Below are 23,802 nucleotides of genomic sequence, written 5' to 3'. Positions count from 1 at the left end.
TGACTTTTTCAGCCTCAGCACCATCCACAAGTATAACATGCGCCCATCAATAACACCCCATGCCTTTCTGTCTATATACACAAAACACCTGACACTAGAGTATTTTACTTACATGAATACAAACTGCACTCTCTTCATCACTGCACTAAAGTATGCAAACTCATCACTCTCAGCCTCCCTGAAACTTCTTAACTTCACAGGTTCCATCACACACTACAGTTAGTCTTAGCTTTAGATGCCTCTTGCTCTTTAATACTTTTCAATCTCCATTTACCAGGACAATCTTAATTCAGAAAGTTATCTAAATTCTCCATGCTCCAGACTTATTATCAGTAAAATGGACATAATAATAGTACTTATAAAAGATATGAAGACTAAACTGGTTCATAAATAAATGTAAAGCATTTAGAAAAACTTCCTGATAAGAAATAGCTTGGTAACTTGGTAACTGTTCTTAGCTGCTATTATTATTATTTTTGTTTGTTTGTTATTTTGTTTTTTGCAGTACGCGGGCCTCTCACTGTTGTGGCCTCTCCCGTTGTGGAGCACAGTCTCCGGACACGCAGGCTCAGCGGCCAGGGCTCACGGGCCCAGCCGCTCTGCAGCATGTGGGGTCCTCCCAGACCGGGGCACAAACCTGTGTCCCCCGCATCGGCAGGCAGACTCTCAACCACTGCGCCACCAGGGAAGCCCCTGCTATTATTATTATTACTTATCACATTCCTTTCAACCACCCTTTTCTTTCCTCTCCTCAAACTATTATCACCAACAGCTTATAAATGTGCTGGCCTCTGCTCTTCTTAAGCCCATAGCCAATACAATATCCCCATTCCATTATAAGAACTGAAATCTCTATTAAAAACAGCTATGAGGCTTCCCTGGTGGCACAGTGGTTGAGAGTCCGCCTGCTGATGCAGGGGACACGGGTTCATGCCCCTGTCCGGGAAGATCCCGTATGCTGCAGAGCGGCTGGGCCTGTGGGCCATGGCCGCTGAGCCTGCGCGTCCGGAGCCTGTGCTCCACAACGGAAGAGGCCACAACAGTGAGAGGCCTGTGTACCGCAAAAAAAAAAAAAAAAGAAAAAAAGAAAAAAAAAAACAGCTATGGCCAAGGCTTCCTGTTACATGAGCAAAACTAAACAGGTGGCAAAGAAAAGTTTTATGGGGGGAAAAGACCATGTATGTTATAAAAGAAAAGGACAGTGAGAAAAATCAGTGAACCAAGGTTAAATGTTTTGAATTACCTTTCATAAAATTGTTTGGTTTTTCTTTTGTTTTCTTGTCATCATCTGAATTCAGATCAGTTTCAGATACATGATCTGAAAAACACTGGGACCCAGCAATAGGTTCACACTTCACATTCCCTGAACTCGGGTTAATTTCCATTTTATGACATCTACCGTCTTCTCCATCTTCTGCTTCAGATTCAGAGTCCTCTGAATCACTGAAGATTTTTGCTTTTTTAAGGAAAGCAGCATTCTTGCGACCTGTGTTGTATCTCCTACCACCATATTTTCTTGGTTCAGAATTTGCTTCCTCCTCTTCCTCTGAGATGCTTTCTGCCTTAGGTTTCTGCGAAGATGTTGATGGGCCAGCAGTTCTGTTACGTCCATTATCTGAATCATGACTTTTAGAGTCTTCCTCAGAAGACTCTATCTTAAGAAATTTTGTTTTAGAAGTTGCTGCAGTTTGGGACTTGTAACCATTAGCATGCCAATTTTTCCGGGCTACCCGCAAATCACTTTCTGACTCTGAATCTCCATTTTCAGTATTCTGGGCAGCATGAGAACTGGACAATGGTGATGGTTGATTTTGATCTTTAAGCTCTTCTTCTTCAAGTTCTGACTTTAAGCTCTGGTCATCCTCAGAATTATGTAATAACTTTTTTCTAGCTACAGCAGAAGCATTGCGGTGAGGCAGCTTACGGCCAGAACAGACACTTTCAGAGCTAGAATTCTCCTCTACGTCACTCATTAACTTTATCTTATTGGCAGCCACAGCAGCACACTTTCGTAGCACTTTTCGGTTACTTCCAGCTCTGGCTTTTAGACTTTCACCAGTCTCCAAAAAATTGTTATCAGAGTCACTTAAATAGACTCTCTTTCTAGTGGCTCTTCTACCACATCCATTTTCTAAAGAAACTGGACCTAAAAATAAAGTAACAGTAAAATTAGAAAGGTCTTCCTTATTTCAACATTTTTAAATGACTTCATTTTAGTACTGATGTTCCTTATTTTTTTAATGCCAAAACAAGTTTACCTTTCTAAATTTAAAAAGTTTAAAGGACAGAACAGAGAGTCCAGAAATAAACCCACGCATATATGGTCAGATAATTTATGACAAAGGAGCCAAGAATATAAAAATGGGAAGGGACAGTCTTTTCAATAAATGGTGTTGGGAAACTAGACAGCCACATGCAAAAGAATGAAACTAGACTACTATCTTATACCATACACAAAAATTAACTCAAAGTGGATTAAAGAACGTAAGACCTGAAATCATACTACTAGAAGAAAACATGGGTAGAAAACTCCTTGACATCATTCTTGGCAATGATTTTTTAGATCTGACTCCAAAAGCAAAAGCAACAAAAGCAAAAATAAACAAGCAAGACTACATCAAACTAAAAAGCAAAGGAAATCATCAACAAAATGAAATGGCAACATACTGAATGGGAGAAGATATTTGCAAATCATATACCTAATCAGGGGTTAATATCCAGAACTCATACAACTCAATAGCAAAAAAACAAACAATCCAATTGAAAAATGGGCAGAGAATCTGAAGAGGCATTTTTCCATAAGAGGCATACAGATGTCCAACAAGCACATGAAAAGATGCTCAACATCACTGATCATTAGGGAAATGCAAATCAAAACCACAGTGAGATATCATTTCACACCTTTTAGAATAGCTATCATCAGAAAGACAAGAAATAACAATTGTTGGTGAGGATGTGAAGGAGAGGGAGCCCCTGTGCACGGCTGGTGGGAAAGTAAACTGGTGCAGCCACTATAGAAAACAGTATCGAGGTTCCTCAAAAAATTACAAATAGAAATATTATATGATCCAACAATTCCACTTCTGGCTATTTATCCAAAGAAAACAAAAACATGAATGTGAAAAGATATGTGCACCCCCATGCTCACGGCAGCATTATTACCAATAGCCAAGATATGGAAACACCCTAAGTGTTCGATAATGGATGAATGGATAAAGAAGGTACACACCCACACGAATACTTCTCAGCCATAAAAAAGAATGGACTCTTGCCATTTGCGACAACACAGATGGACCTTGAGGGCATTATGCTAAGTGAAGTAAGTCAGACAGAGAAAGACAAATACCCTATGATCTCACTTATATGTGGAATCTACAAAAACAAAACAAAAAACAAGCTCATAGATACAGAGAACAGACTGGTGGTTGCCGGAGGGTAGGGTGCATAGGGAGTGAGTGAAATGGGTAAATGGAGTCAAAAGGTACAAACTTCCAGTTATAAAATAAATAAGTTATGAAGATATAATGTACAGCATGGCAAGTATAGTTAATAATACTGTATTGCATATTGGAAAGTTGCTAAGACTAAATCTTAAAAGTCCTCATCACAAGAAAAAAAAAATTTTGTGACTATGTATGGTGACGCACAGTAACCATTCTGTAAAGTACACAAATGTCAAATCATTACATTGTACACCTGAAATTAATATAATGTTATATGTCAATTATACCTCAAGAAAAAAAAAAGCCTAAAGGACATGTAATCATGTGCAGATGCGTTAAGTCAGTAAACCATCCAGGACTTGCCTGGTGGTGCAGTGATTAAGAATCCACCGGCCAATGCAGGCGACACGGGTTCGATCCCTGGTCCAGGAAGATCCCACATGCCGCAGAGCAACTAAGCCCATGCGCCACAACTACCAAGCCTGCGCTCTAGAGCCCGCGTGCCGCAACTGCTGAGCCCAAGCGTCGCATCTACTGAAGCCTGCACGCCTAGAGCCCGCGCTCCCTGCAACAAGAGAAGCCACCGCAATGAGAAGCCCACGCACCGCAACGAAGAGTAGCCCCCGCTCGCCACAACTAGAGAAAGCCCACGTGCAGCAACAAAGACCCAATGCAGTCAAAAAATAAATAAAAATTTAAATTAAAAAAAAAATTTTTTTTAAGTAAATAAATAAACCATCCAATATTTAGCTTTTGAATTCTCTTGATATACATTTCTCCAAAGTACCACCGAGCCTCTTCTCACCAGTTTTTCTTTTGGCGGCTCTGGTTCTGGTCACCCTGCTCCTGGCCAGCCCACTACGTAAGGAGGATTCACGAGCTCTTGAACTCTCTTTGCTTTCCTCTGAACTATTTGAAGCTGAAGATGATGAAGAGGTACCTAAGGAATCTTCCATTTCACTTTCTAAGAAAAATGAAGCATCAACAGTTCATTACATATATTCTCCTATCTTTACACACGAGCGGTTATTTTGTAACAATAGACTAAAAGCAGATTCTTAAAATACTCTGAAGAGGAGAGTATATTTTTTAAAACCGTTCCAAAGAATAGCTGATAACATTTTGGTACTAAAAGGTACATAATCAGCATCTGAAATCAAGTTTGTTCTCTTATTTCTGAAAGTAACATGTTAATATGGGTTTGGATTCAGAAAATACAGTTTATATATTTTATAAACAAGCTTTCATTAAAAATTTAATTAGCTCCACTATCTTCTTCCTTCTGTTATGAGACAGGTATTTCCTATAGAAAAGACAATCATTTCAAGTCCAGTATTTCAGTAGGCTTTCAGGTCTCTTTCTAGTAGCCCTTCCTAACAGCATAGTTGTACCATACAGGCTTCCAAGCTCAAGAAAGAGCATTTCAACACACACACACAAAAAAAAAGGTAGAAAAGGTGTGAGATGAATAATTTAAATAGTACAGGTCATTTCCCCCCACCATAATACTTAATGAGTATATGCACAAGTGTAGGCACAAGATAGGAAACCAAATTTCCTGCTCCTTCATCCAGGCTCAATTCTTGCATGCCTATCACAAAATAAATATTGCATCAAAATGAGTGGGAACATACTGCTGAAAGACAAAATTCTGCTCCATATTACAACCCAACTCTACGTCAAAGAACAGAGTGGCTATTAGAGGGGTATCAGTCACCAAATCGTGTTCCTTCCTTTGAAATTGCTCTGCAGTTTGCCCACTCTGCCTGCTCCTACTGTATCCCACTTCCCATCATGTTGACTATGTTTCCAGATTCTTCTCCTTCCCCACATATCACTGCCAAACTGATTAATCTTCCTGAAACAGAATTCGTCATGTGATTCCTTCATAACAAGGGACCCTACTAAGTAATCCAAACTTTTCTGCAAGACTTGCCAGTCTCTAAAATATGGCTGCATTTTACCTGTTTGATCCTACTATTTTAAATCACAACAGTAATCATTATACCATCATCACAAGTCACCAAAATCACTCAGAGCAATATGCAAGTATGTACACACCATGGCCTCATTCCCACAATGCTAACAAAGGGTCAGCGTCAGCTACAGTTATACCACCAAATAGTAATAAAATAAACAGTTCAGAATTTACTTTAAACTTTCAACTTTAAACTTTACTTTAAACTTACATCAGCTTTAAACTTACATGATTACCAAGTCCTTTTTTTAATTTAAAGAAATTTTTAAATGTCAAATTTTGCACAAATAGTGGTACTTATATCACATTATTTAAAACCTGAATGATTCAAATTTGCTTAAAATGTGGCAGCACCACTTGCAAAGAACAGTATTTATCAAATATAATCTAATTATTCCATGTGTTACTTAAATCTCTTCTGTTAAATTTAAGTTCCTTGAATGTCAAGGTCATGTCTTACTTCTTTATTCTCTCCTCTAAACCCACAGTAACTACCAATGTTACAAACGTGAGTGCTCAACAGGTGAATATATAACATTCCATTTCTCACCAGATAATGTAGAACCATTTGTTAGAGTGACAGGTGTATTTCTCCTCATTCTTTCTGATGATGCCGCTGAATCTGAAGAATCACCAGAAGTAACACCCGAAGAGACACTAGCACTTGTCTTGCGGCTTGTAGAATAAGCTGCCCTACTTGAGGTAGACTGGACAGGAGAACCTACCAACTCCGGAATTACTTTTGCCTGAGATTTTAAGCGCTTCTGCTTGATATTTCTGGTCAAAGAAAAAATAAAACAATATTTAACAAAACAGAGGATGCCTAAATAAAGTGTATTATTACTTAACCTGAGAATAACTTTATGATCAAGACATTAAAATATTCATTATTAACATCTTATTCTAGCATGGATTACTGTTCTCTTTAAATTTGACATCATTTTATTCCAAATTTGAGTAATGAACAAATGATCCAAGTAACAGAATTACAGAAAATCATGCTGAATACCTTAGATTCTTTGGATTAAATGCTAAGAGGAGCCAACATTTATGTAATACAGGCATTCATTCATATTACAAATTTTTTTAAAGTTATAGCTGCAATAGAGCTTGTGATGTGATTTGATTTTGATTGACTGATTGATTTTTGGCTGCACCACGGCTTGCGGGATTCTCAGTTCCCTGACCAGGAATTGAACCCAGGCCACACCAGTGAAAGCCTGGAATCCTAACCACTTGGCCACCAAGGAACTGCCCATATTACAAATTTGAGTCTCAATATGACAACATTCCCTCTAGGCTCCTATTTATATATTCCTAAAGACAGTATAAAATTAGGAGAAATTGACAAAACCTGAAGAGAAAGAACAGAGAGGCAAAAAAGAGAACAAGCTAGTCTTTTTCTGAGACCAATCTGTTTACATCCAAGGGCCAATTCACCAAAATTGGCCCCTGAGCCATGGATTATGGTGAAAAACAGTGGAAGTTTAAGATACGACAATCTTTGGGTTTAAATTACAGATCTGAGTAATATTCATGTTTTTTAAAGATAATCCTTCAAAACAAAAGGATTTGGTTTTGTTTTCCTTTAAAACAAAAAGACAAAGGAGCTTTTAGGAGCTTAAAGATAACCACAATTAATCAACTATACTTCAATTTTTAAAAAACACAGTTCTTTTAAGCAGTTATTGTTTATCATAATCAAGAAAGTTCAAGTTTCCAAATGTAAATAGACCATGTTTAAAGACAAGTAGTCTTTCAGTTTCCATGTGTTAAATCCAATCTGTCAGCTACAAATGGGAGGGGGACAAATGACTGTAAAATGTAACATCTTGGTTTCCTCCTTTTATTAAAAAAATAAAAATAATAAAAGGAAAACTCAAACTTGTTATGTCAAAATTTTAACTTCCATTAATATCAGCTGGAGGGTAATACAAAAAGAAATAATTATATGCTTATATACTTATCGTAAGTATATACATATATATATATATATTTTTTTTTTTTTTTTTTTTTTTGGCGGTACACGGGCCTCTCACTGTTGTGGTCTCTCCCGTTGTGGAGCATAGGCTCTGGACGCGCAGGCTCAGCGGCTATGGCCCACGGGCCCAGCCGCTCTGCGGCATGCGGGATCTTCCCAGACCGGGGCACGAACCCGTGTCCCCTGCATTGGCAGGCGGACTCTCAACCACTGCGCAACCAGGGAAGCCCATAAACTTGATTTTTAACAGTAGACAAGGTGATAGTAGCTCAAGAGTGAAAACTTTTCCTTTTTATCCTATCCTTTATGAAGAAAAAAAATGCAGAAGGCCTCAGAGACCTTTGGGAGACCATTAAACATACCAACATATGGGAGCCCCAAAGGAGACAAAAGGAGCAGAACAAAGTATCTGAAGAAATAATGGCTGAAAACCACCCAAATCTGATAAAAAACATTATACATCCACAAAGCTGGACAAATTTCAATAAGGATAAACGGAAAGAAATCCACACCTACAGTCATTTGCAAGATGAAGACAAAAAGAAAATCTTGAAAGCACCAAGAGAAAACTCCATATGCACAAGGAAGGGAACCTCAGTAAGATTAATAGCTGACTCTCATCAGAAACACTGGAGGTCAGCAGGCAGTAAGATGACATATTCAAAGTGCTAAAAGAAAAACACTGCCAACTAAACTAGTCTTAAAATAATAAAACTAGTCTTAAATAATAAAAGTGAAATTAAGACATTCCCAGATAAACAAAGATTAAGGGAATTCACTGCTCGCATGTCTGCCTTACAAGAAATATTAAAGCACTTCAGGTTGAAAAGAAATGACACCAGAGGGTAACTCAAATCTATAAAAAGAAATAAAGACCACTGGGAAAGATAATTACATAAGTAAATATAAATAACAGTATAAGTAATTTGTTTATTCTTATCTGATTTAAAAGACAACTTCATAAAACAACATATAAAGATATAAACTGTATGACAGTAACAGCACAAATAAGAAGGGGAAGGGAGCTAAACTAGAACAGAATTCTTATATCTATGGGAATTAAATAGTATTAACCTGAAGTAGATTGTTTTCAATTGAGATGCATGGTGTAATCCCAAGAACAACCATGAGGAAATCCATCAAGGGTATAGTGCACATTCAAAATGTACATGATGGGTTTCCCTGGCGGCGCAGTGGTTGAGAATCCACCTGCCAATGCAGGGGACATGCACATACCATGAAGCAACTAAGCCTGTGAGCCACAACTACTGAGCCTGTGCTCTAGAGCCCACGAACCACAGCTACTGAGCCTGCGTGCTGCAACTACTGAAGCCCGCGCGCCTAGAGCCCGTGCTCCGCAACAAGAGAAGCCACCACAGTGAGAAGTCCGCGCACCACAACGAAGAGTAGCCCCCGATCGCCACACTAGAGGAAGCCCATATGCAGCAACAAAGACCCAATGCAGCCAAAAATAAATAAATAAAATAAATTTATTTTAAAAAAAGTACATGAAAACAAACTAAACACTGAAAAACTCAATTTCCATATTTCTACATGTCAAAATATCTATAAATTTGATAGTAATGTAAGCTACACAGTCATAAATGGCAAAATATAAATATTAATTTACTATAAAGAGAATAAATCCTTCATTTTATATTTCTTCTCTACAACTAATCCCCAGTGAAAACAGAGTGCATTACATCTAACTGGCATTTTCCCTTACAGGATCAAATGCTCAATAGCCATACACAGTAATCATTTTACCCTCTGCATTAAAAAAAAAAATTCTTATGCAAAAGACAAGAAATATTTTGAATAATCCTTAGGAAGATTTAGTTGATGCTTTTCATTAAATGCTTACAAATGTATATAATTAAAAATTAATGCAACAGCTCTATATGCAGAGAATGCTTTCAAGCCATAAAAAACAATGACTATCTTTAGTGAATATACTGTAAAATGATTAAGAATTTTTAGCTTAATAAAATCAAAGAAGTATCACAACCTGAAATTTTTAAAAACTGCACACAAAGACTGCAATAACCAATTTACCTGATACTTTTGTTAGACTGATTGACACGGTTACAATTTTGCCGTCTCTTGAACCTCTGGCTTCTTCGAAGTTTTTCACTGAATTTTTGACCAATCTTAAAATCAGAAGAGATTTTCTTCATTTTTTCTTCAAATAAGGCAGACAATCTCAACGTCATACTGTAAATCTGCAAGGACATGAAAGCAAAACTAGTACTAAAATATCTTTTAAAATATTTTTACAAGTAAAATTATAGTCATTGAGGCTACTTGTAATCTATTATATCACTGTTATAGATAAATGACTGTTCCTTACTTCATTTCCCATCCCTTCCCTGCAAGGACAGTGGAAGTATCAAATACACACTTCTCCGATGAAAAGAAAGTAATTTTAAATCAATCAACCCTAGGGTTGTATCTAGGGTTTATGTCTGTATGTCAGTGGTTCTCAACTGGTTTTTTCCACATCTACCTGTACAAATCCCCAAAATGCCTCCTTCTCCCAAACTTAGATAGGAAGTTGGTTTTTTTTTTTTTTTTTTTTTTTTTTTGCGGTATGCGGGCCTCTCACTGTTGTTGCCTCTCCCGTTGCGGATCACAGGCTCCAGACGCGCAGGCTCAGCGGCCATGGCTCACGGGCCCAGCCGCTCCGCGGCATGTGGGATCTTCCCGGACCGGGGCACGAACCTGTGTCCCCTGCATCGGCAGGCAGACTCTCAACCACTGCACCACCAGGGAAGCCCCCTGGTTGGTTTTAAGGCTGCTATTTAGGCAGTGTCTCCTTGGGGCAAGGGAACAAAAGCACTTCTACACTACTCTCTACTTGAAATCTGACTGCCTCTGATGCCACTTAGATTATTATTGGGAAAAAAACGATTGCTTACATCCAAAAGGAGACATTATGCCCTATAACTTTATATAAGATTGTGTTCTAATAACTTTTATAATTAAATAACATCAAATCTTCAAAAGAACAGCAATGTAATGTTGAGTGCCACTATAAATAACTTTTTGGCACAGCTCTGTATTCACAGGAAGTACTCTTTACTCATCCACAATCATTCCTGTAAAGTAAAAATCTAATATTCAAAAGCTAAATATCAATCATTCTGGTGCATGGTAGAGGAGGGTGAAGAGACTAACACTGGGGAACCTTTAAAAAGTATGTAAAATGTATGAATTTGCCATATTCATATATATATATATATACACACACACACACATACATATATACACACATACATATACAGGTATCCCCACTTTCAAAAACGCTACTTTCTGCCACTTCAGTTTTACAAAAGACCTACTTTATTAGTACTTGTTCTCGCTAACTGAAAAAAAAATCCAAAGATTTTCACTTCTATGAAAAAAGGTGAAAACAGAGTTCAGCATTTGTTTGCAGCAAGCTGTTATAGAGGTAGTGCGTACCCCAAACAGCAAGAGTAGCAAGAGCCAAGCTCCTTCCCCAGCAACTACACTCAGCATCTCAGCATCAGGTCACCACAGCTTTTTGTTTGTTGTTTGTTTTTGTTTTTTTAGCAACGTCCCAAACCAGAGAGATACATTTATTATGGTTGCTGAGCTTGCATTGACACGTTATCACCCAAAGTCCATCAGAACCATTAGGGTTCATTCTTGGTGTTGAATATTCTATGGGCCTTGACAAAAGTATAATGACAACAGATTTTCCCTTTCGGCACTTTGAATATGTAATTCGACAGCCTTCTGGTCGGCAAAGTTCTGGCAGAGAAATCAGCTGACAGCTTTAAGGGGTATCTATTATGTTAGGACTCTTTGTTTTTCTCTTGCTGTCTTTAGAATTCTCTCTTTATGCTTAGCTTTTAACATTTTAATTATGATGTGTCTTGGTGTACATCTCTTTGTGACACATTTTGTTTAGGCAGGTCACCACAGTTTTGAACTGTATCTGTGAGCATCTGTGCTTTATCTTGATCTATTCCGTGTATCTGTTATCAAGATGTGTCCTAAGGTAGCTGGTTCTTCACCTAGAAATGGGGTATGTTCAAATACAGAAGGAAACCTATATACACATACATATAATAAGTATATGCGAAATCTGTAATCCCTCTTTATCTTTGAAGTGGTCTTTAACAGTTACTTCCAGTATTTTGTACATATATTAAATTTATTCTTTTCCCTCAAACCTGAACTCTAGCATAAGTCACCAATTTTAACAAGAGTGATTTTTTTTCCTCAATCGTATTAAGTTTGAAAGCTCTGATACTCTTGAGTACCACCACTTTCATCTGAAAAATTCAATAATACATTTGAATTAAAAATAAAATTGTTTAACAAAAATGAGTGCTAAAATTATTGGTTCCTCAACATGAAAAAGGGCATGTGTGAAAAACCCACAGTTATCATTATACACAATGGTAAATGACTGAAAATCTTTCCCCCTTAGATCAGGAATGATACAAGAATGCCTGGTTTCACCACTGTTATTCAACACTGTACCTTAAATTCTACCAGAGCAATTAAACAAGAAATAAAAATAATTCAAATTGGAAAGGTAGAAGTAGAACTATCTCTATTTGCAGATGAAATGATCCTATATATAGAAGCAATCAAAGATTCTACAAGAAAGCTATTAGTGCTAACAAATTAATCCAACTAAATTACACAGTATGAGATTAACACACAAGAATCTGCTCTGTTTCTATACACCAACAATGAACAAGTGAAAAAGGAAATTAAGAAAGCAACTGCAGGGCTTCCCAGGTGGCGCAGTGGTTGAGAGTCCGCCTGCTGATGCAGGGGACACGGGTTCGTGCCCCGGTCGGGGAAGATCCCACATGCCACGGAGCGTCTAGGCCCGTGAGCCATGGCCGCTAAGCCTGCGCATCCGGAGCCTGTGCTCTGCAACAGGAGAGGCCACGACAGTGAGAGGCCCGCGTACCACAAAAAAAAAAAAAGAAAGCAACTGCATCTCAAATAGCATCGGAAACAATAAAATACGTGGGAATAAATTTAACCAAGGAGCTGTAAGACTCTCCACTGAAAATTACAAAACATTGCTGGAAGAAATTAGACCTAAATAAATGGAAAGACATCTGGCATTAAGGGATAGAAAAACAGTAGTCAGGATGTCAATACTGCCCAAAGCAATCTACACATTCAATTCAATCCCTATGAAAACAGACATGGAAAAAGTCAATCCTCAAATTCATAATGAATTGCACCCCCTGAACTGCCAAAACAATCCTGAAAGAGAACAATGTAAGAGGACTCAAATTTCCTTTACTGCCAAACTTACTACTAAAGCTACAGTAAACAAAACATAGTACTGACACAGAGACACTCATATGTATAAACCAATGGAACAGAACTGAGTTCAGAAATAAACCCATATATCTATGGCCAACTGATTTTCAAAAAGGGTGCCAGGCCATTTAATAGGGAAAGAATAGTCACTTCAACAGATGTTGCTGGGACAACTGGATTTCTACATGCAAAAGAATAAACTGGACCTCTATCTTACACCATACACAAATATTAACTCAAAATGGATCAATAGCTTACATAAGAACTAAACCATAAAACTCTTAGAAGAACACGAGGTGAATCTTCATGACACTGAATGTGGCAGTGGATTTTTTTAAACTATTTTGAACACTATTTCCAAACATTTGCCTCTATAAATTACTCCTTAATATATGTTTTGTGCAAGTAGTCTTTTCCACAGTTAACACTGTCTATAAAAAATAATTATTAAAATTAGAATTAATGGGGCTTCCCTGGTGGTGCAGTGGTTGAGAGTCCGCCTGTCGATGCAGGGGACACGGGTTCGTGCCCCGTCCGGGAGGATCCCACATGCCGCGAAGCGGCTGGGCCCGTGAGCCATGGCCGCTGAGCCTGTGCGTCCGGAGCCTGTGCTCCGCAATGGGAGAGGCCACAACAGTGAGAGGCCCGCGTACCAAAAAAAAAAAATTAGAATTAATGGGTCAAATGGCACTTAAGCTTCTGACACATATTTTTCAAATTGCTCCATAATAGTGTTGGGTATCTTACAGGCTGTGTGACGCTAAGTAGCAATGGGTTCTTAAACATGAAACCAAAAGCACAAGAAACCAAAGAAAAAAAAAATAGATTAATTGGGCTTCATCAAAATTAAAAACTTTTGTGCATCAAAGGACATTATCAAAAGTGAAAAGACAACCTACAGACAAAATAACTGGAAAACATTCATCTGATTAGGACTTAATATCCAGAATATATTTTAAAATTCTTACAACTCAACAACAAAAGGACAAAAATCCAATTAAAAATTGGGCAAACCACTTGAATAGATATTTTTCCAAAGAAAATATACAAGTGGTCAATAACCACATGAAAAGATACTCAACATCATTAGTGTACTGACTATATTTTCTTATTTTCTGTATCCTTGATGCTCTGGCATTTGGAGCCTTGATCCTGGAGAGACTACCCCACCCCAGGGCTAGTTCCCAGAGATAGCAAGTGGCTTTTTTTTGCAGGTGTACCTCTGATACAGAAAACAATCCAGAGATCAAACACCTAACAAGTCTTCTTTATCAAACTCTCATACACCAAGCTAATATTCCCCCTACCCAAATCACCCAAGGGCCAGGAATCAGACATCTAGAGACCACCCCTACAGATCAAAGCTCCAATTACTACAAACTAGCCAATCCTAGACTGTTTACTCTGCCCTGCCTTGCTGTCCTGTGAAAACCCCAATCTAAGCTCTGCGCCATACTCTTCCCTTCCCTCCCCTCCCCTCCCCTCTGCCTACTCATCAACCTTGTATCACACACTTCTGTTTCTAGGGATCTGTGAGTATAAACTTCTTCCTTCGTGACAATTCATGTCTGCATGTCTTACTATATCTGATTTAAATAAATTCTAGATATAATTTTTAGTAAGTCATAACATAAATACAAATGAAAACTACAAGGGGGTAACACTTCAGTTACTACAATGGCTATAATTTTTTTTAAAAACACAGAAAATAACAAATTTTGGCAAGTCTGTGGAGAAACTAGAATCCTCGTACATTGCCAGTGGGAATACAAAATGGTGCAGCCATTATGGAATATACCTTGGTGGTTCCTGAAAAAGCTAAACATAGAATTACTCTATGAACCAGAAATTCCACTCTTAGATATATACCCAAGAAAACTGAGGACAAGAACTCTTACAAATACTTGTATTCCCATTAATCACGATAACCAAAAAGTAGAAACTCAAGTGTCCATCAAAAGATGAATGAGCAAAATGTCATATACCCATACAATGAAATATTATTCAGCCAAAAAAAGGAATGAAGTTCCAATACAGGCAACAACATGGATGAACCTTTAAGATACTATTTTAAGTGAAATATGCCAGACACAAAAGCCAAATATTGTGGGATTCAATTTGTACGAAATATCTAGAATAGGCAAATTCAGAGGGATACAAAGTAAATTAGAGGTTACCAAGGGCTAGTGGAGTTACTTGCTTACTGGTGACAGAGTTGCTGTTTGGGATGATGAAAGAGTTCTGGAAATAGCAGTGATGGCTGAGCAACACTGTGAATGTAATTAATGCCAGTGAACTATACACTTAAAAATGGTTAAAATGATAAATTTTGTTTTATATATATATGTAACCACAATTTTGAAAATTTGGTAATATACTAAAACCCACTAAATTGTGCACTTCAAATGCATGAGTTGTATGATGTATCCTCAAACATATTTTAAACAAAAGGGAAAAAGACATGAATGAAATTTATTTTCTGTCTGGAAAGAAAGTCTCACAAATGGTGAATACTGACAATAACACAAGCTTGGAAAAATGTTAGACTTGTATGTTAAACTGATCCAATAAGCAATTTGGATACTGAATGCAATGAAAAGGTTCTCAGATTAAGAGAAGAATTAATGCAGGCAGTCTGATAATAAGTAATGAGGGAGAAGTGAAATTAAGACAAAATGGTTAATTAGCAGTGATAGTCACTGATGATAGAGAAAGTGCATCAAGCAAGGGCTTTATTTTAAAGTCTTACTCTCAAATTATTGCTTTTTTTTTTTTAATTACCCAGCACACTGGCTACAAAGGTTTATGAATATTCACTGAGAGTATGTGTACCCTTTTGTGTATTTATTATGTTTCAACAAGTTTTGAAAAGTTATCCAACACAGAACATTTGAACAAAAATTTAGGAATGTCCACTCTACTTGTGTTCTTAACTAATCAGATGGCCGACGTGTTTCTTCTTCAGATAAAAAACGTTAGTATGCCATCAGTAGTCCACGCTCACTTCAGATTTTCCTTTTCTTACTTTTAATATTCTTTCAGCCTCTATCACTAAGTTCCCAATCCACTTTTCAAGATTCCCATATGTAAGAAAACACATTTTTCTCACTCTATACATCAAATACAAATTTGTTCATTTTTCACTGGTGTCCTCACTCGCACCAATCCTCTTTTGTTTATAAAACTTGAGGAAAGCGGAACAGTGTCACAAGGAAATGATGTTTCCTAAGCAGATGCCTGGGCAGTGGCACTCTATGGTTAACAGTGGTCTTACTCTACTCACTGATCTTTTATGCTCCCACCTCCACCAAACACTAGAAAACTGCCATCTACACAGATCACACGTACTTTTTTTTTTTTTATAAACCACTTTTAAAATTACCTTTGATCTTTTATTTGGTGTATATGCTTTTGCATTGCTAAATATCAACCGGATGTCTTTGCAAAATTCCAAAGGGCTGTCATAATTTCCCGCTTCCAAAGTTTCCCTTACTGTTCCAAAATCCATTGGAGTATCTATAATATCTCGGTAATCCTAGATTTTAAAAACAATAATTAGTTCAAAGATTCGATTCCTGTTTTTAGAAATGTAAGTGCATCAAATCTCTAAAATATTCAAAATGACAGAAGAAAAAAAGGTTACAAGGATCTTAAGAATCATCAATAATTTTAAAGAAGACATCCAAACATATGGACAAGAAATATAACAAAATTATATACTTGGCAGCAAGATATGAAATTGTTTTTATTTCCTTCTTTATACCCTTCTATAATTTCTAAGCTTCCTACAGTAAATTTGTGCTTTCTAATCTTTTTTTTTTTTTTTTAGGTCATTTTCCATTTCCCTATTAGAAAGTAAAGACACACTTTTAAACAATTCATAGTTTTCCTGGGGCTGGGCCTACTAATCCTCCAATTATATTATGTAACACTGGTTAACTAAGTCTTAACCCAAGTTACAAGGGTGTCTATTAATTCAAGTAAACTGTGTAAAACAACTCTTCCACAGCTGAATTAGTGGTCAGAGACAAAGTTAACAGGAAACCTAGTCATCTTACTTTTTGGTTGCTGGGGGTTTTTTCTTTCTTTTTTTTTTGGGCCATGCCACGTGGCTTGCAGGATCTCAGTTCCCTGACCAGGGATTGAAGCCGGGTCACGGCAGTGAAAAACCCAGAATCCTAACCACTAGGCCACCAGGGAATTCTAGACATCTTACTTTTTAATTTGAATACCTCTATCCCAATCTCCTCTACACCAACAAGAAAAGCCCCAAACATATAAATAATGACAACTTACTGGATATTCAACCAAATCAACAGGTTGTCTAAATGGTTCAGAATCTTCACATTGAAATATTAAGTTCACTAGTTCCTTACACTGTTTCTTCCAGTTGCTTTCAACATAATTGGTTGCTTTGATGCGCCTTGCTTTCCAATCATGAACCTAAAAATACATCCATAATATTAAAAGTTTTTTCAATCTTGGAAAAGCCACACTATGGTATGATATAGTATAATGGTAAGAATGCAACTGAGCTGTTGTCTTCTGTATTATGTCGTATGTCATTACATGATTTTCTATCTACTTGGGGAAAAAATCCACTTTTTTAAAAAAACCCAGTGTCACATCTGTTACTCTAAAAACATTTTCATTCCACCACTTATCTCCTAAGTTTAGAAAATGTTCTCACAGAACATGAAGTATCACACTGGATAATGCAGTAGGCAGAATAATGCTCCCGAAGACGTGTACATCTTAGTCCCAAGAACCTGTGACTATGGCAAAAGGGACTCTGCAGATATGACTAAAAGAGTAGATAGACTTTGAGATGGGGAGACAGTCCTGGATTATCAGGGTGGGCCCAATGTAATCACAAGGGTCCTCATACAAGGGAGGCAAAAGAGTCAGAGGCAGACTGGAAGATGCTATGCTGCTGACTTGAAGATGCAAGGGGACCATGAGGCTCCAGAAGCTGGAAAATGGAAGGAAATGAATTCTACCCTAGAGTTTCCAGAAAGGAACACAGCTATGCTGACACCTTGACTTTAGTCCAGTGAGACTCATGCCAAACTTCTAATCCACAGAACTACAGGGTATTTTTATTGCTTAAGGCACTAGATTTATAATTTGCTACAGCAATCATGACAAATACTAAACAGATACTAAATACTTAGAAGTCTGTTTAGAAATGAAATTATATGAAAATGGTAATAATTCAAATCTTAACTTTTCATTGTTATTTGAGGCAGCATATTATGAAAATTGATGTGATAAAAAGCTTAAATTTAAGCAGCATTTGAATGAAATATAAGATAACACTACTAAGCATTTTCCAATTAATAAGCTTTACTTTTAATTAACATTTACATAAGAGCTTCGAGAACTCCTGATGACACCACAACTTTAACTACCCAATATCCAAAGCTTATTGCCCACTTTGTTCTCCCCTATCCTCCCAACAAATCCGCATTTTTAAAAAAGGTTCAGTCACCAAATCCTAGTTAATTTTCCCATTAAAAGGTCTCATCTTCTTTCCTTCCTCTCTATTGCAAGCCAACACTATTCTTTTTTTTTCTTTTTTAATGGCCACGCCACTGTGCGCTTGTGGGATCTTAGTTCCCTGACCTGGGACTGAACCCGAGCCCTCGGCAGTGAAAGTGCGGAGTCCTAACCACTGGACTGCAAGGGAATTCCCAGCCAGCACTATTCTTGACTAAGTTTCCCACCTTTTCTCTGAGATTCTTGCAATGAACTCCTAACTTTAATACAAATCTATCTAACTTTAATCAAAATCTGTTTTGGCTATGGAATTGACTCTATACTGTAAATTTAAAAGAAATCTTTGGTTTACAATATCACCATAATCTGCTCCCAACCTAACAGCCAGACACTTTGCTCACTCCAAAATTCAACCCCTACGCCAGTCAGGCCAATGCTCTCAGTAGCTCACTGACATGCCACACTTTCCTACTTTTTTAGCTTGAATCATAATAGCCCTTACTTTTCAAGTGTCCTCTTCTTCCTCTATCTCATTCTGAGGACACAGTCCAAATCCCAACCCTTCCACTAAACCTTACCTAGCCATCCACCTTACAGTGATTTCTCCCATTTCTCTTATAAAATATTCAATATCAGTATCAATGTAACTTTTCAAAGACAACACCTAAAATCTTATGTTGATTTTAAAACACAGAGTAAATAAACAACTAAGGTTAATCACACAAATTAACTTACTCTCCTTCTTCCAGAAGATGTTTTAGGAAGATCACTATCATCCTAGGAATAAAAATCAGAGCATTTCAAGTGTTAATATTTTCATTAGATATGCAATAATCTTAGCATATCAAAGACATTAGGTTTACGAGGGTTATAACTTGTTAACAAAATCTCAAAATACAGACTATCAGGTGGTCTTTGTGGCACTCACCCTCCAAGAAACCAACCCTTATTCTTATTCTTAATAACCATTTACATTCCCTAACGTAAACATGCACTAAACCCAAAATATAGCTATAAAAAGTTGCCTTGTGCATGTCCACAGAAGACATGCCCAAGGAGCTTTAAATTTGTGTTTTTACCTCTTCCATAAAACTCAGAAGAGTCTCCCACAGATTCCTACATTTTGTACGCTACACATTTTCTTATTCCCTAAATCACATATTAGCATCCCCATTTTTATTCCAATGAAAATCAGTGAACTACAATAATAGTTTGTGTAGAAACTGACACCACACTGTTTTAAAAAAAATATCCTTCCTGCAACTCCATACAACAACCTGATTTTCTATGAAGTGAAATTACACAACATCAATGATATCTGCCTTTACTTACACTTCAACACCATCTTGAGTGAAGGATTTTAGGGTACTTACAGCATGGTAAAGTTCATTAATTTTTAATTACAATTAAATCCAACTCTCAGATACTGGTTTTTTTTTGGCTGTGCCACATGGCTTGTGGAATTCCAGTTCTCCAATCAGGGATTGAACCCAGGCCACGGCAGTGAAAGCACCGAGTCCTAACCACTGGACTGCCAGGGAATTCCCTCAGATGCTGATTTTACCAAAAACATATCCAAGGTACTTCTTATAATACACCTTTCTCTATCTCAAATTTGGAAAGAGAACATATTCCACACCTAAGTTAATTCACTTAGACATAACTTGTTTATTTAATATCAATTATTGGCTATTACCTCATTGACGATCTAGATAATTTTAAAATGTAGTTTTATCAAATGCCCTATTTTCATAGTTCATTGGAATATAGCAAGAATTGATTTAGGTAACCAACGTTTTCTACTTCACTCTTCATTCTAAGTTAGCATTTGAAATTAACGAAAATCATTATAAAATTGACAAACTTCATACCAAATCCCCGGCATTTTGCTCATCATTTTCAGAAGTGTTAGAAAGTTCTGAGATATTTGTACAGTCTTGACTCCTAAAAGACAATTTTTTAATTTAACAGTATGCAAATGTAGTCCCTGTCTCCAAATATTCAAACTACAGGTTAAGATACAAACAGTTCCCCAACTATGCAAACAGTTCCTATGCACACCTAATTTCAAGCAGTAGAATATCAGGTTTTTACTCTGTCCTCTGTGGAAACAACTGACCATACTAGAACACTGAAAGTTAATTTTTTTTTCAATTTAAGTGTGTACAGAAATACTATATGTATAGCCTCAATTGGATGAATACACGGATGAGTTTTTCAAAGTTATCACCACTAGTAATATTTGTACAGTGAGTACCAGGAAAATGGTTGATTTGAGATAAAAAAGAATAGAAGCAAAAAAGGAAGTAAAAACTAAAATAAATTATATCTTAACATCACTGTAAACACAGCAGAAAAAAGAATCATAAAATAGGGGTATCTAGACACAATGGAGATGAAAATGGGTATGTGACCTTCCTGAAGTAGAAAGAAGAAACTTTGGGAGGAGAGGCAATAAGTTTGAGTCCTCCAGACATCAGACAGATTCAGCCCAGGAGAGTGAAACAGCTGGAATCAGTTATTCCCCAGTTTGTAGCCAGATACTGAAAATGATGTCAGAGTTTATAAATTATCTTCTCCAGTATATAATTCTTTCAAAGAATTTTTATAACTGGGGGAAAGGCATACAAGGTCATATAGCAAAATCATTCATTTTAAAGGAAAGAGGCTGAGTAATGTGTGCAAAGTCACCCAGAAAAGTTCACCAGAACAGATTAGGTTAGAACCTGGATCTCAATTTGCAGGTCAGTTTTCATCCTACTAGTCCAAATCGATTTCCAAATGCAAGAAAAGTGTGGAATATTCACAGGATACAATCCAAAACAGATTAAAACTCAATCTAATCATGAGAAAATATCTGACGAGCCAAATTAATTACACACTACAAAATAAGTGTCCAGCACTCATAAAAAATGATGAAGTGATAAAAGAAAGGAAAGACTAGAGAACAGATTAAAAGAGACTAAGAAAACAAAACAGTGAATGCAGTGGGAATTCTGGATTGGATCCTGAAACAGAAAATAACATTGATGTAAAAGCTGATGAAATCCAGATAAATTCTACACTTTAGTCAATAGTACTGTACCAAGGATAATTTCTTAACACTTCATAAGGACACCACAGTTGTGTAAAATGTTAACCTAAGGGGAAAACAGGTGAAGGGTATATGTATACATAGGGCAACTCTCTGTAGTATAAAATTATTTCAAAATTTTTAAAAATAGAAAAAATTGGACTATTCAATTTCTCATTCCTTTACCTAAATTACAATCACAAAAGAAGAAATGTAAAGAAATATCATTTAATGTAACACATTAAAAGGGTATAATTCAGAGAGCACAAATTAAGAACTGGATAGTTTTAAGAGCACAATATGCAAAGGCACTTTTCCACAACATCTATAATATAAGGTCACTTACTTGATAAATTTCAAAAGCTGGTCAGTTATCTTCTTAGCTGATCTTGCAATTACACTCTCAGGTTCATTAAATGTTCTGGCATTATGTTCTATATATCTGACTTCCCAAACTAATGCAGATAGCCTCCTTCAAAGTAAAAAACAGGCAATTTAGGGCTTAAAAAATGAAAAGACAGAAACCAAGTAAAAAAATCCAGCATGTTAAGCCAGCATGATATATTAATTAAACCATAAGTGTAAAGTTATAATGAATAACTTTCTAATACTGTCAACTTGATCACAGTCATAAGCAATTATGCTGGAAGCTGAACTGCAGAGAATACATTTAAGGACTGAAAGTCGTAACAGATCACTTAATCACATCCAGAAAACCAAAGCAACCCTCCCTTTTCACACTGCCTATAGGTATATTTGAAGCTATTGAGACTCAATGAAGAAAATGTGTTAAATACCATCAATCCTAAGAAAGTCAATCTGACTATAAACTCACAAACTGGTTTCTGAACGAATGCACTACAGAGGTAAATTAACATCAACAATGTGAACTCAAGAAGTCAGTTTTTTGTAAAGATAATTTCTCAAAGCAGCTGAATCATACAGAATACCATCACCTGCTTTAAAAAAAAAAAAAATCACTGAGAATGGGAAATTTTATAGTTTTCAAAGCTCTAGAAGCCAGAGATAAAAAGTTGATGACTCTGGGGATTTAATCTTTCAAAGGCCGAAGTCATTATTAACTAAATTTTACATTTAAATGGAGCAGCTTTTGCAAGAAAAACAGACTACTAAAGACTGAGGAATGAAACGTGGTACTTCTCCTTATCCAGGTTCTATCCATACCTACCCACAGGCATCTAACACGCTGTCTTACACAGGACCAAGAAATGACTATAACAAAAGAAGAGAATGAAACAGAAAATAATGTCAATCAGCCCCCACTCCACCCCTGTCACTATCAGCCACCATTACCCCTGTTAACTCTACCTGGTTAAATGGCCAAATATCTTTTCAAATTTTTTTTAAAGTAGGTTTCTACTGACCTGTAAAATCGATTAACAAGTCTCATTCGAATCGTGTACAGATCAGTTGGATAGGCCACTACAGTACAGTACTTTGGATATGTACACAGATCAACTGGACCTGCAAAAGCTGCTGCTATATCTGTAATGGCAGAAGGAAGAATTTTCATCAAGAAATTCATTACCTCTAAGTGATATTTCTCTACAAATCATTCATAACACAGAGCTACAATTAGCACTACAGACTTACCCAAAAAGTAATAAATACAAATTGTAGTAAAGAACACAACCACAATTATGCTACTGTTTTAAAATACTTTTGTGGAAAAGAAATCTTGAACATAAACTTGTCACCGTAAAAAAACTTACCAAGATTCAAAAGTTGATCTATACCACTAATAATTCGTTCACATTCTTCATCTCTCGATTTCTGACCCCATTCACCATCTTGGGGTTTGTAGAGCAATTTCTCTAGCTCATCTGAAGTGACAGAAATACTGGCTCCTAATTCTTCAGGTGGATCAACTATGATTCCATCAAAAAAGAAAAAAAAAATCAAACCAAACTAAATATACACTATATTTAAATTCAGTTGTCCAAGTTCATATACAAGATACTAATCAAAGGAAAAAGAAGTTACTTTATAGCAGAAAAACCTGGCAGACACCACCTAAATTAAATGATTAAAGTTAATATTCCCAGTAACAGGACAAACTGCTATCACGTGCCTCCTGATATGATGCACTGAGAAAGACACAACGTCACTTCTCTGACACTCTTGCCAAATATGCAAACTCTGGACTTAATCATGAAATATATCAGACAAATGCAAACTGAGGGAAATTCTACAAAGTGGCCAGTGCTCTTCAAAAGTGTCATGGTCATGAAAGATAATAGAAAGATTCAGGGATTCCAGACTAAAGGAAACGAAGAAGACATGGCAATGAAATCCAATGTGTGAAAGAACATTAGGACCATGGTCAAAATTTGAAAAAGGTCTATAAGATTAGAATTGTATCAGTGGTATTTCCTGATTTTGATAAATGCACTATACTTGTGTTAAGATGTTAACATTTGAGAAAATTGGGTGTTCAGAAATTCTTCGTACTCTTTTTGTAATATTCTTAAGTCTGAAATTATTTCAA

General features: G+C 36.6%; 1 protein-coding gene across 3 annotated transcripts in view; it reads right to left on the bottom strand.

The window, feature by feature from the left end:
- Positions 1-23,802, bottom strand: part of BRWD1 (bromodomain and WD repeat domain containing 1) — a 120,408-nt gene that overhangs the window by 6,142 nt on the left and 90,464 nt on the right. For all 3 annotated transcript variants that reach the window (XM_022552928.3, XM_089910233.1, XM_089910234.1), the window contains 11 exons: positions 23,027-23,182; positions 22,679-22,799; positions 21,640-21,765; positions 20,092-20,164; positions 18,956-18,997; positions 17,018-17,164; positions 16,104-16,256; positions 9,458-9,624; positions 5,972-6,198; positions 4,249-4,407; positions 1,244-2,146 (listed from right to left, as the gene is read on the bottom strand). In XM_022552928.3, the coding sequence (XP_022408636.2) occupies positions 1,244-2,146; positions 4,249-4,407; positions 5,972-6,198; positions 9,458-9,624; positions 16,104-16,256; positions 17,018-17,164; positions 18,956-18,997; positions 20,092-20,164; positions 21,640-21,765; positions 22,679-22,799; positions 23,027-23,182 (2,274 nt within the window). The remainder of the gene's footprint in view (positions 1-1,243; positions 2,147-4,248; positions 4,408-5,971; positions 6,199-9,457; positions 9,625-16,103; positions 16,257-17,017; positions 17,165-18,955; positions 18,998-20,091; positions 20,165-21,639; positions 21,766-22,678; positions 22,800-23,026; positions 23,183-23,802) is intronic.

Source organism: Delphinapterus leucas, chromosome 4, assembly GCF_059928025.1.
Source record: "Delphinapterus leucas isolate spDelLeu-1000000601 "Yukka" chromosome 4, BTC_Dleu_Yukka2, whole genome shotgun sequence".
NCBI lineage: Eukaryota > Metazoa > Chordata > Mammalia > Artiodactyla > Monodontidae > Delphinapterus > Delphinapterus leucas.
This window is presented reverse-complemented; position numbering and strand designations above follow the sequence as displayed.